At 39.1% G+C, this 12,331-nt stretch overlaps 1 protein-coding gene across 6 annotated transcripts in view; it reads left to right on the top strand.

The window, feature by feature from the left end:
• Window positions 1-12,331, top strand: part of LOC142049872 (nipped-B-like protein) — a 172,029-nt gene that overhangs the window by 79,821 nt on the left and 79,877 nt on the right. For 4 of the 6 annotated variants that reach the window (XM_075078010.1, XM_075078007.1, XM_075078008.1 and 1 more), the window contains one exon: window positions 9,444-10,076. The exons of the other annotated variants lie outside the window; for them this stretch is intronic. In XM_075078010.1, coding sequence (XP_074934111.1) covers window positions 9,444-10,076 — 633 coding nt within the window. The remainder of the gene's footprint in view (window positions 1-9,443; window positions 10,077-12,331) is intronic. 6 annotated transcript variants of the gene reach the window in all.

The following is a 12,331-nucleotide window of genomic DNA, read 5'->3' as shown; positions in this document are numbered from 1 at the left end:
ATGGAGTAAAATTTCTCTGTTACAGAAATTTTTGCCTCACTTCTGCTCCAGTAAAGGTACCAGAGCAGCTGAAGTTTGATCCAGAAGTTCTAGTCTGGTCTTTATCCTTTCTTTTTTTAAGTAAAGTTTATATTTTTAGCAATGCAAATAGAATAGCGGCCCTGATTTCATGCTATCATCTGTTACCACATCTGCTTTCACAGAAAATTCATTTCTATGAATTCATCTATGAAGAATGAACATGAAGTATTTTCCTTCTGTTGAGTTCAAAATATTCTGTGGTATCTGTTACTCAAGATCGATTACTCATCAAAATCGGTTATCCATTTGTTCTACTTTCCCACTACTCTGGAATCTCAGAATTTTAAATTTTTTTTATTAAGAAAACTTCTAAAGCGCGCTATAAAGGAAAGCCTTCCACAATGTTTTTAGTCCATTGCTTTCCAAAGAGAAGAGTTCATATATTTACAGTCCTGTTTCCATAAAGTTTCCTAAATACCTGTAAGGAATAGCAACAACCCTTATAAAACTATATGATTTTGCACTCTTTTCCAGAAATAAGTTGTATTCCCTCCAGAAATTGTTAATGGGTACCTGATGATTTTCTGAATAATTTGGAAAGATTACTTTTATTTTCTTGGGGATTTATAGGACTTCTCCAGAGAGATTCCTCTCCACTTGGTCTTTGACTGTATAGTGGGTGGCAAGAAGAATTGGGAACCTTTGCAAATCTGTAGTACAGACTTCAGTGCTCTCAAAGGTACTTGTTAAGAAAAATTATCATCTCACCCTCTCTCCTTCAAAAGAAAGGTAGATCAAATTTATTCAAAGATAGTTTCTGACAGGGCCAAAATAACCATTCATTCTTGTTTCTTTTTTCAATTCTTAACTTTTTATGCAAGGATGCTTCTGAATACAGCAGTCCTAAGCTAGAACAGCCAACACTGAGGTTTTTCATGAGGCATTTGAAGCTCTGAAGAAAGTGGTGGGACTCTTCCCTGAAAATTATTGAAAGAGTATGTGGAAAGTGAATGCAGTCTGACCCAAAAAATAAAAACCTCCCAAATGTGGTGTTCTTTTGTCTATCTCATATGCTATCCCTTTAAGTTTGAATTTTAAATTAGGCTATGTTCTTTGAAAAACAAATGGTAATATAGTATGTTAATCAAAATAAGTAATAATTTCTTTATCTAGTACAAAAGTTGGGAAGATTTCCAGATTTTTTAGAAAATACAGCAGGAAAGGGCTTGGGGGCTTCCCATCTTCTTACCCTCATGTTGAATGAGCTGTACCAGTATCACTCCTAATCAAATTCTTAGTGCTAGAAAACTCTTCTCCCAGTGCTTTGCCTGAATTGTTCTTGTTGCAGTTAGGCATGACACTTGTTGACTTTTTTTCCAGTGGTCAAGGAAAAATAACTTGCGTCCTCTTTTTTTTTTTTTTTATAGCAATCATTTACATATCAAAGAATGTTATCATGTCTTGCACTAATCTAATTGTCTACAGACTGAACAATGTGGTTTCTTTCTATCGTCTTTACATAAGTAATAATTTCTAAGCTTTTAATTGTCTTTGTTTTTATCTGTATTCTAATTGGTCTGCATTTGTCTTGATATTGTACTGCCCTAAGCCGTAGATAAAACTCTATTTGAAGACTTAGAAGGATGAGTAGTCAGAAAAGTACTGTAGGTGACCTTGTATGATACTACTGTTATATATGAGAATATAGCTGCTCCTTGGTGATAACTTAGATTCATGTTGCAAGCTGTTATAAACATATTGCTGTTTTTCTATAGTGCTTATCTATCTTCCTCTCATGTTGTTACAATTTCTCTGCTGTACTTGTTCACCTATACGCTGTTCATCCATTTTTACCAGGAACAACTGATACTCTGAACACAGTTTTGTACTAAGGTACACTGCAATCCTGCAGTATTTTTGTCTAGACCATACTTCCTCGGCTTGTTAGTGAAATTGTTATGAGAAGCTATATAGAAAACCATGCTAAAGTCCAGGCATGGCATTTGGTTCTCCTTAATCCACAAGACCTATTGCTTTATGGAATAAAATGATTTTGATTTGATGATACTTATTCTTAACAAATTCACTTTGGAATGCTACCTCTTTGTTATTATCTCAATCCTTATGGAGAAATTGTTCTTCTAGTATGTACTTAAATCATACAGACTATATATATAATACTCTGGGCAGTTCTCTACCATCCTTTTGAAGGACTGTTCTTCCTTTCGTGAATCTGCTGGAGGCACAAATTCTCAAGATGTTTATTACCAATTCTGAGACTGGTTTAGCCAGGGTTCCAGGGTGATCCCATTTTCATGAAAACACTCAATTTATGTGAAGGTGATAAATAGGATTGTATTAAAAAAAAAAATAGACTTTTCCATTTACCCATTGTAACTGCAGTCTCTTAAAATATGAGGCAGCAGTATGTGAACGTTCCTCAGGATCTGTCATCACCGAGTTCTCAGATTTTTCCAACAGACAAACATCAGTATGAGTACAATATGGATACTCTAGTCATCCTCTCCAGCTTCTGCCTTCAAGAATTTATTTACAGAATAATTACTCAGATTTGAAGTCTAATAATCCATGTGTAGAAAATATGCATTCATTAAAGCCTTTCTTTCAAAAGACTTTTTACTGAAAAAGTCTGGAATGGTGTGTCCAGGTTTAACAAACACCAATTTGGTACCCACATGAAAAATGTTCCTGGAGTCTCAAGGGTCACTTTGCTATGGATTTAAAAAGGCATAACACTTGAATGTTCCTGATGTTTCTCTCCAGTGTGCCATGAATCAAGTATTAGCCATCAGTCTTCATTTGTTCACTAGTAGGGTTTTTTCCCCGGCTTTCATGCATAGGGAACAATACTTCTGGCAAAAGAGCATGTAGGATGGATGAAAGACTTACTTTCAACATCTGGGAACCTTTACCTGCAAGGAGTTTAAAGGAATAGGCAGATACTATTTTGAGTGATCCTTTTGAAGTTGTTGTTGTGCAAGTGGAAAGCTAATACATATTTTAAAGAATTTAAAAGAATTTAATCCTAAGTTCCTGGTAACCTTAATAGTTGGTTTTTAATGATGCGGATCACAACAAAGAATGTGACCAGTGGTGGGACTTCGGTGCATCAGCTTTAAAAGGTGAGTGGTATTTCCTCTGAAGAGGCTTAGAGATGGTCAGGCAAAGTATCATGAATGTTTAAATAATATGTGAGTAGAATAGAATATTTCAGTTGGAAGGGACCTACAATGATCATCTAGTCCAACTGTCTGACCACACGTTAAATCAAATTGTTAAGGGCATTGTCCAAATGCCTCTTAAACACTGACAGGCATGGGTCATCGACCACCTCTCTAGGACGCCTGGTCCAGTGTTTCACCACCCTCTCGGTAAAGAAATGCTTCCTAATGTCAAGTCTGAACCTCCCCGATGCAGCTTTGAACCATTCCCATGCGTCCTCTCACTGGATGCCAGGGAGAAGAGCTCAGCACCTCCCTCGCCACTTCCCCTTCTCAGGAAGCTGTAGAGAGCAATGAGGTCACCCCTCAGCCTCCTTTTCTCCAAAATAGACAAGGCCAGAGTCCTTAGCCGCTCCTCATAAGACATGCCTTCCAGACCTTTCACCAGCTTTGCTGCCTTCCTCTGGATGCGTTTAAGGACCTTAACAGCTTTCTTAAATTGTGGGGCCCAGAACTGCATGCAGTACTCAAGGTAAGGCTGCACCAACGCTAAAGACAGCGGTATAAGTGCCTCTTTTGACTGGCTGGTTATACTGTGTTTAATGCACCCCAGGATGCGGTTTGCCCTCCTGGCTGCCAGGGCACACTGCTGACTCATATTGAGCATACTGTCAACCAGCACCCCCAGATCCCTTTCTGCGGGGCTGCTCTCCAGCCACTCTTCTCCAAATTTATACTTGTGCCCGGTGTTACTCTGTTCCAGGTGCAGAATCTGGCATTTGGTCTTATTAAATTTCATGCCACTAATTGATTGCCCAATGCTCCAGTCTAGATCCCTCTGCAAAGCATCTTATCCCTCGAGAGAGTCAACAATACTGCCCAGTTTGGTATCATCAGCAAACTTGCTAATGGTGCATTCAACTCCTGCCTCCAGATCATTGATAAAAATATTGAAGAGACCTGGCCCTAGAATTGAGTCCTGAGGAACACTGTTAGTGACTGGCCACCAGCCAGATGTAGCCCCATTCACTACAACCCTTTGAGCCCTGCCCTTCAGCCAGTTCTTTACACAGCGCACCTGCTCATCGCACAGTTGGGCAACTTGTGCAGAAGGATTCTGTGAGGGACAGTAGCAAAAGGCTTACTAAAATCCAGAAAAACTACATCCACCGCCTTCCCTTCATCCACTAGGCAGGTGACCTTATCGTAGAAGGATATCAAATTAGTTAAACAGGAATTTCCCTTCGTGAACCCATGTTGACTGTGCTTGATGATTGCATTGTCCTTTAAATGCCTTTCAATAATACCCAATATAATCTTCTCCATAATTTTTACAGGTACTGAGGTTAGGCTAACAGGTCTGTAGTTTCCTGGGTCTTCCCTCACGCCCTTCTTGCAAATTGGAATAACATTGGCTAGCTTCCAGTCAATGGGGGCCTCCCCTGACTCCCAAGACCTGATCGAGAGGGGTCCTGCCATAACATCCCCTAGCTCCTTCAGTACTCTGGGATGAATCCCATCAGGCCCCGTGGACTTGTGAACATTCAGCTGATACAGCTGCTCCCTTACAATTTCAGTGTCTACAAATGGAAAGTCACTGTTCCTGCAGTCGTGGTTCTCCGACTCAGAGGACCTGGCAGCCCAAGGCCTATTAGTATTATTAAAGACTGAGGCAAAAAAAAGCATTGAATGCCTCTGCTTCTTCTTCATCCCTATTTGTCAGGTGTCCATCTTCAACAAATATTGGTCTAATGTTTTCCTTAGACCTCCTCTTGCTATTAACATACTTAAAAAAGCCTTTCTTGTTGTCCGACACAACACTGGCCAGTTTCAACTCTAGTTCAGCTTTATCCTTTCATGTCTTCTCACTGCATATGTGAACCACACCTCTGTAATCTTCCTGCAAAGCCTGACCTCGCTTCCAGAGATCATACCATTTCTTTTTCCTCTTGAGCTCCATAAGGAGTTCCCTGTTCAGCCAAGCTGGTGTTCTGCCCCACTTGCTTGGCTTTCGACACAATGGAATTGCCGGCTCCTGTGCTTTTAAAAGGCAGTTCTTAAAAAATTGCCAGCACTCATGGACCCCTAATTCCTCAAAAGCAGATTCCCAGGATACTCTGCTAAGTAGCTTCCTGGGTAGCTTAAATTTTGCTCTCTTGAAATCCAGGGTAGCAACTCTGATGACCTTTTTTTCTCATTGCACTGAAATTTTTTAACTCGGCCATTTTGTGATCACTGCGACCAAGACAGCCACCTACCATCGCATCTCCCATGAGTCCGTCTCTATTTGCAAACAAGTCTAGGAGGGCATCTTTCCTAGTTGGCTCCCTGAGTACTTGTGACAAGAAATTATCTTCAACAAGCTTCAAGAATTTCCCAGACTTGCTTGTCACAGCAGTATGGTATTCCCAGGTGATGTCTGAGAAGTTGAAATCTTCCATAGGGACAAGGGCTACTGATCCAGAGTTTTCTCCTAATTGCCTGTAGAATAGCTCATCAGTGCTATCACCCTGGCTGGGTGATCAACAGTAGACACCCACTATGACATCTCCCTTGTTTTCCATCCCGCTAATCCTCGCCCAGAGGCTCTCAATTGCATCATCACTAACTGTAAGGGCTGTACAATCAAACCTCTCCCTTACATATAGTGCGACAACTCCACCTCGCCTGCCTTGCCTATCCCTCTGGAACAGCCTGTAGCCCTCCATCCCAGCACTCCAGTCATGGGACTCATTCCACCAAGTCTCGCTAATACCAATGACATAATATCTCTGGGAACCAGCCAATGCTTCCAGTTCATCCTGTTTGTTTCTCATACTGCGTGTGTTGATGTACAAGCATTTCAGATGTGCTCCTGAGCCCTCTGTGCTTCCTGGAGCAGCATAAATATTCCCACTAGCATTGCCACCCTCAGGTGATGCCATGTCAACCCTTGTCTTACCTACTGCAATCCTGTTGGTATCCCCTTCCCCCATCAATTCTAGTTTAAAGGTCTCTCAATCACTCCCACAAGTTTACGCCCAAAGACGTGTTTTCCCTATTGGGACAGGTGGGTCCCGTCAGGCCCCAGCATATCTTGTACCTCGAAGGCTCTTCCATGGTTATAAAACCCAAAGTTTTGGTGGAGGCACCAATCCTGGAGCCATGCATTGATATCCTGGGCATGTCTGTTTCTTCCAAAGTCTCTCCCCATTACATGGGGGTCTGTACTACCCGTGCTCATGAAATTTTTAGCACTCTTCCCAGGGCTCTGAAATATTTTTTGATTGGCCTCAGACTTTTTGTTGTGATATCACTAGTACCCACATGTAAGAGCAGGAATGGATAGTAGCCTGAAGGCTGTGCTAAGCTCTTCAGTTGTCTAGTGACATTCCTAATTCAGGGCCCAGGGAGGCAGCAAACTTCCCTGAAAAGAGGGTCTGGTCTGAAAATGGGTGCTTCCGTTTCGCACAGGAGGCAAGAACCAATGACCATAACTCGCCATTGTTTCAGTCTACTTGTATAGGTTCCTCCTCTTCTGTCTTAGTGTGTGCTTCGTCCACCATACCCAGGGCCTCGTACCTATTCTGTAAGGGTATCGTAGAGGGTAAGGAGGGGTTTATCTTGCAGCTTTATGTAGAGTACTGTGGTATAATTAGAAAGTGTGCAGACAGAAACTGTAAGATTTATATGTCAGTCATGTGTACAGTGTGCTGAACAGAAGCTTATTTGTTTGTTACCCAAGTTACCGATGTGCAATGAGGAAGTGAAGCTATTCCATGGTAAATAAAAAAGATGTTTTTGACACTTTATGTTTTTAAGAAGGCTGAGTGACTGTCAGTGCAGTGCATGTTATAGTTGCTTGCATTATAAAGGAGATGATAAGAAATCAGCCAGGAGTCACATGAAAAAAAGTATTCACAAATTGCTACAGCAGTTGATAAAATTTCTTCCATACTCAGTGCCACCTACTACTAGGAATCAGTAGGAATACCAATTAGTGCAGAGAACCAGTCTCATGATTATCATGGGTGGTGAGGATGACTGTTACTGAAAGACTGGAGGTATTCTTGATGGGTGTATTTGTTCTCTGTAGAGGCCTTATTTCCTATCACATTACCTGCTTTACAGCTACATTTTGTATTATCTGGATGACCATTAGTATTTGTTGTTCAGTAATGATACAATGATCTTCTGAAATCAGTGGAGAATCTCTTTTTATTTCACAAGTTTTATATATTTGTGGCATGTAAAAAGAGTTTGGACAAAGTTCTTTTACTGATTAGCTACAGAAAGCAATTATTTTCTTTCCTGAATTACCATGCAGCCCTAGATTTAGACTCAAAATCTGCCTACATATTTTTCTATTCTAAAAGAGGTATCCATTCTTTTTTTTCATCTGTAGGTCACTACATTGCTTAATGATTCTTAGTATTTCTTAAAATATCTGATAGAAATTTAAGGTTCAGAATAAAGTGGCTTTGTTGTTTACTGGTGTATCTTGAATGAAGCACATGGGGACTTGTATTCCAATTAGGTTGAGTGCTGTTGGAAGTATTGACATATGATGACCTAAAACAGAATGACTAATAATAATCTCAGTCACTGCTTTCTGAAGATTAGTATTCCCCAGTGGATGAATGGGATCAGATAAATGTTTGCTTTGTTTAACAAGAGGAGGCTGGCCCTATTGGTCCAGCCAATAGGCTTTTTTTTTTTTTTTCACACCAGTATTTCTTTTTAAGCCAAAAATTATAGCTCAAAATTATAATTGGGACAGGTTGAAAACCTCCTCTGTTTTTCAAAGCTTTTTCTGGGCTAACAGTTATGGGGAGCTGGTTTAATTTGAGGAACAAAAATTTAATATGATTAATCGGAGAATGTTTTTAATAAATGTTCTCTTAAAATTTCTCTAGATATACTCAAAGTATGAAATAGGTGCATGTGGAAGTAAAAATACATACTTTAAAAAAAAGGGTAAAAAGGAGGGGAGATAAGTGTCATGGTTTTGGCTGGGATAGAGTTAATTTTCTTCACTCTAGCTGGCATAGTGCTGTGCTTTGAACTTAGCATGAAAACAGTGTTGAGATAACACACAGATGTTTTGGCTGTTGCTGGGTAGTGCTTGTACTAGTCAAGGACATGTCTAGCTTCCCATGCTCTGCCGGGTGCACAAGAAGCCGGGAGGGGAGGGGGCACAGCTAAGAGAGCGGATTCAAACTGGCCAAAGGGATATTCCATATCATGTAACGTCATGCCCAGTATGCTACCTGGGAGGGGCTGGCCGGGGGAGGGAGGCAGCAATCACGGCTCGGGGATGGGCAGCGTCGGTCGGTGGGTGGTGAGCGGTTGTATCGTTCATGTTTCTGTTGTTTTTTTCCTGTTTTCCCTTTCCCTTCGTTTTCCCTTTTATTATATTAACATTGTTGTCATTATTCTCATAATCATTTATCATTATCATTTTATTGTAATCATTAAACTGTGCTTATCTCAACCCACAAGTTCTTTTGCTCGTCCGATTCTCTTCCCCATCCCACAGGGGTGGGGGGGAGTGAGCAAGCGGCTGGGTGGTGTTTAGTTGCTCGCTGAGGCTGAACCACGACAATAAGGCATGGAATGATAGAAAAATGCTCTAAGACAATTAGTATTTTCTAGATAGTAATGAGTGGGGTGTGTGTGTGGAATGAGTTTATCTAAAATTAAAAAAACAAACAACCAAAAAAAGCCCCCCAAAAAACAGTTGAAAATGAACTGTCTGTATCAAAGTTAAGGAGGTTGTGTATGTTTTGATTTTTTTAATATATATTTTTTTTAATTACTTTAAAAATGTGTGGCTGAAATGGCTAGTGCCTATACACTGATCATTAAGTGTTCGTCACTGAACCTTATTAAGAATCTTTTTGATATTTCCTTTTTCTGTAGTCAACTTGCTTTCATTGACTATTTTCTAATAGTTGATATTCTGAACCTGTAGGTACTATTTTTATCTGTTCTTTTTTGGTGGTGGATTTTTTGTTCCATCTTCTCTGAAATCTTCTCTACCTGCAGTGGACAGCTAAAATTCCTAGGAAATACACTGCAGCTATCTGGATTACATCTTGATCTAGGAGTGATGTGCTTCCTACCAATCTTATTTAGATCTTTTGTGAACACAGATATATGTACAAATACATATTAAAATTATGTAGGTTGTATTTAGTGTGTTTGTATATAAACATGGGAACAACATAACTGTTCAGTTTTTCTGAATTATTATTCTAGGATCAAGACAACCTTTAATCCAACAATCTCAGCCTCCACCTTATTCATCACCTAGAGATGTTCCCCCAGACATATTGTTAGATTCTCCAGAAAGAAAGCAAAAGAAACAAAAGAAAATGAAGTTAGGCAAGGATGAAAAAGACCAGACTGAAAAAGCTGCAATGTATGATATCATTAGTTCTCCTTCTAAGGACTCCACTAAGCTTACATTAAGACTCTCTCGTGTAAGATCTTCGGATATGGACCAGCAGGATGATATGCTTTCTGGTTTGGAAAACAGCAGTATGTCAGAGGGTGATATTCATTTTAATGTGCAGTACCCAGGACAGACTTCTAAAACGCCCGTTACTCCACAGGATGTTAACCGCCCACTAAATGCTGCTCAGTGTTTGCCACAGCACGAACAGACAGCTTTCCTTCAGGCACAACAAGTGCCTGTTTTACAACAGAACACTTCAGTTGCTGCAAAACAACCTCAAACTCCTGTGGTACAGACACAGCAACAGGTTTCGCAACAAGGAACTATAACGTCATACGATGAAGTAGAATTGGATGCATTGGCTGAAATTGAGCGGATAGAACGTGAATCAGCTATTGAAAGGGAGCGATTTTCAAAAGAAGTGCAAGATAAAGGTAAAAGGATTGTGTGTGTATACACTATATTATATAAATATATATGCATATAAAACCCATATATATATAAAAACCTTCCTGTCATTGTCATATAGTTCAATTCTGTTTATTCACTGTAGGTGGTTCTACGACATTCATCTCCATTCCCCTCCAACAATGAACTGTAATTTCTCATATATGCATATTTTTAATATCTGGTATTCTTTATTTGGGATCTTGATGGATGGAAAGTGAAGTTCTTGTGTTTCAAAATTCTTTTTAAGCTACTCTTATTTTGAACCATGAGACTGAATGAATTGGCGTTGTTTATAGTTTCTAAAATCCCAGTAGTACCATAAGTAAAAATTTGTAATAAGTTTTGGTAGTTGAACTATTAATTATCTATCTATGTTGCCTAATTTAAGAAAATACAGGAAAATTCTTTTATGCCATTTCTGTTCATATCCCAGTTTGAACCTAATGTGAAGTAGGTGTTAGATTAAAATCACATCTATTCTTTTAAAGGTGCTGTAATGATTGGGTAATATATACTACTATATTGTCTCCAATGTTTGTTCAACTGGATATTCATTATTATGTAGGCATTACAAATTTTAGAGAACTACCATCTATCCATATGGTCTCTAGCACAGAACCAGATGAGCCTCTGAAATATTTGCTCTTCACTTCAGTAGGTGTATTGGTTGTCTTAACTGATTTCATTGAATCTATTCTCTTTGAATTTTTCCTCCCCCCCCCCCCCCCCCGTTTTGAAGGTCTTAAGCTTCAGAAATATCAAAAGTGGATGCAAAACCCACATGTAAATCTTGAAGATAAGATGTGGTTTATAAAGTAGATAGTGATAGGTTAACATAAATATTTTTCAGAAGTGTCCTTTGCACTGTGTTTAAATTCTGAGAAAAAAAATTATAGTATAATGCTAATTTATTAGATACTCCCAAGAAAAATCTTGCAGAGTGGAAAACAGTGCAGATTCTGATTTTGGAAGTTCATAGGTGAAAATGGTCAATTTTGGACATAATTGCGTGGAGGCGACTAAATTTACATATGGTTTGGGTCTTTCACCAGCAGAGAGAGCACAAGTTTTCTCCCTGTTCAAAGATTTTTCTTCTCCTTTCAAAGATGCCTGGAGAAGAGAGAGAATGAGTTTGTGGTGTTTGTGTGTAAATGTTCTTGTTGCAATTACTAAAAGGATTGACTTTTTAGGTATTTCTTATTTAGTAACTAAATCAAGTCTTGTTAGAAAACATTATTTGTGAATATATAGAGAAAATGGGTGCTCACCTCAAAAGATATCGCTACTGCCTTTAATTCTGATTCAGTGAAATGGCAGAATTCATTACTTCGCGTTTCTTCTAATTTTAAATTTATTTATGGAGAGCTTGTGCTTTGTCTCCTACTACTTAAAAAGCTACTTTCATATCCCCACACATTCTCCAGCACATTTTAGCTGAGAAGCATTTAAAAAAATGCAGTTTATTTTTGATGGTGCAAGACTAAAACACTTTCTTTTTTGTTGTGGCTTTCAGATGTTGAACATTAGTTGTGAAGTTTGTTTACCATGATTATATAGCCATGGGCAGACTCTAATTTTGTTTCTTTTGGGGAAAGGAGTGATTTTTATGGAATGTGGTCTCTCCCTTTCACCACTGCTCAATAACCATCTTACCAAAAAATAATTCAAACCTTATGCTTCCCTTCTGCCACCATCCTCTGCTAGGTCTCAGTTCTTCCTGAGTTCCTGTAATTGCTATGAATCAGGTGCAAGAGTTGCTGCCTTATATTGGGACAAATGACCACCATTTATTCACTGGTGGTAAGTTGCCCCTATGCTAGACAGCAGCTCTTCTCACTTTAGCTGCTGAGGTTTCAGCCATGAATGAATTGTATTGAGTAGAAGGCTTTTTAACGGTCTTGGGACAGATTTCCAGAGAAGTTGTTACCTTGGAGAAAAATGATTCTAACTTTTGGGTAATGCTTTTGCCATTGCTTGTAAGCTTGTACTAGGTCTACAAGTTGATACACTCTGGGATTGTTGTAGTTATAGCCATGTGACTGCAGGAGGAAGCTTCCTCTATTGTTCCTATGGGAATGTGTCTGTTAAAAATATATTCAGTAATTCTAAATATGTCATTGATTTTTGTGAAGTTGCTTACTGTATTTATGCAAAAGCCTGGCATTTGTGCGTTTTAGTACATATACTGTAACTTCAGATCATATTATGTCAAGGAAATAGATTGTAGCATATACTCACT

Source organism: Phalacrocorax aristotelis, chromosome W (genome assembly GCF_949628215.1).
Source record: "Phalacrocorax aristotelis chromosome W, bGulAri2.1, whole genome shotgun sequence".
Lineage (NCBI taxonomy): Eukaryota > Metazoa > Chordata > Aves > Suliformes > Phalacrocoracidae > Phalacrocorax > Phalacrocorax aristotelis.
Note: the sequence above shows the minus strand (reverse complement) of the source record. Positions and strands in the feature narration are given on the sequence as shown.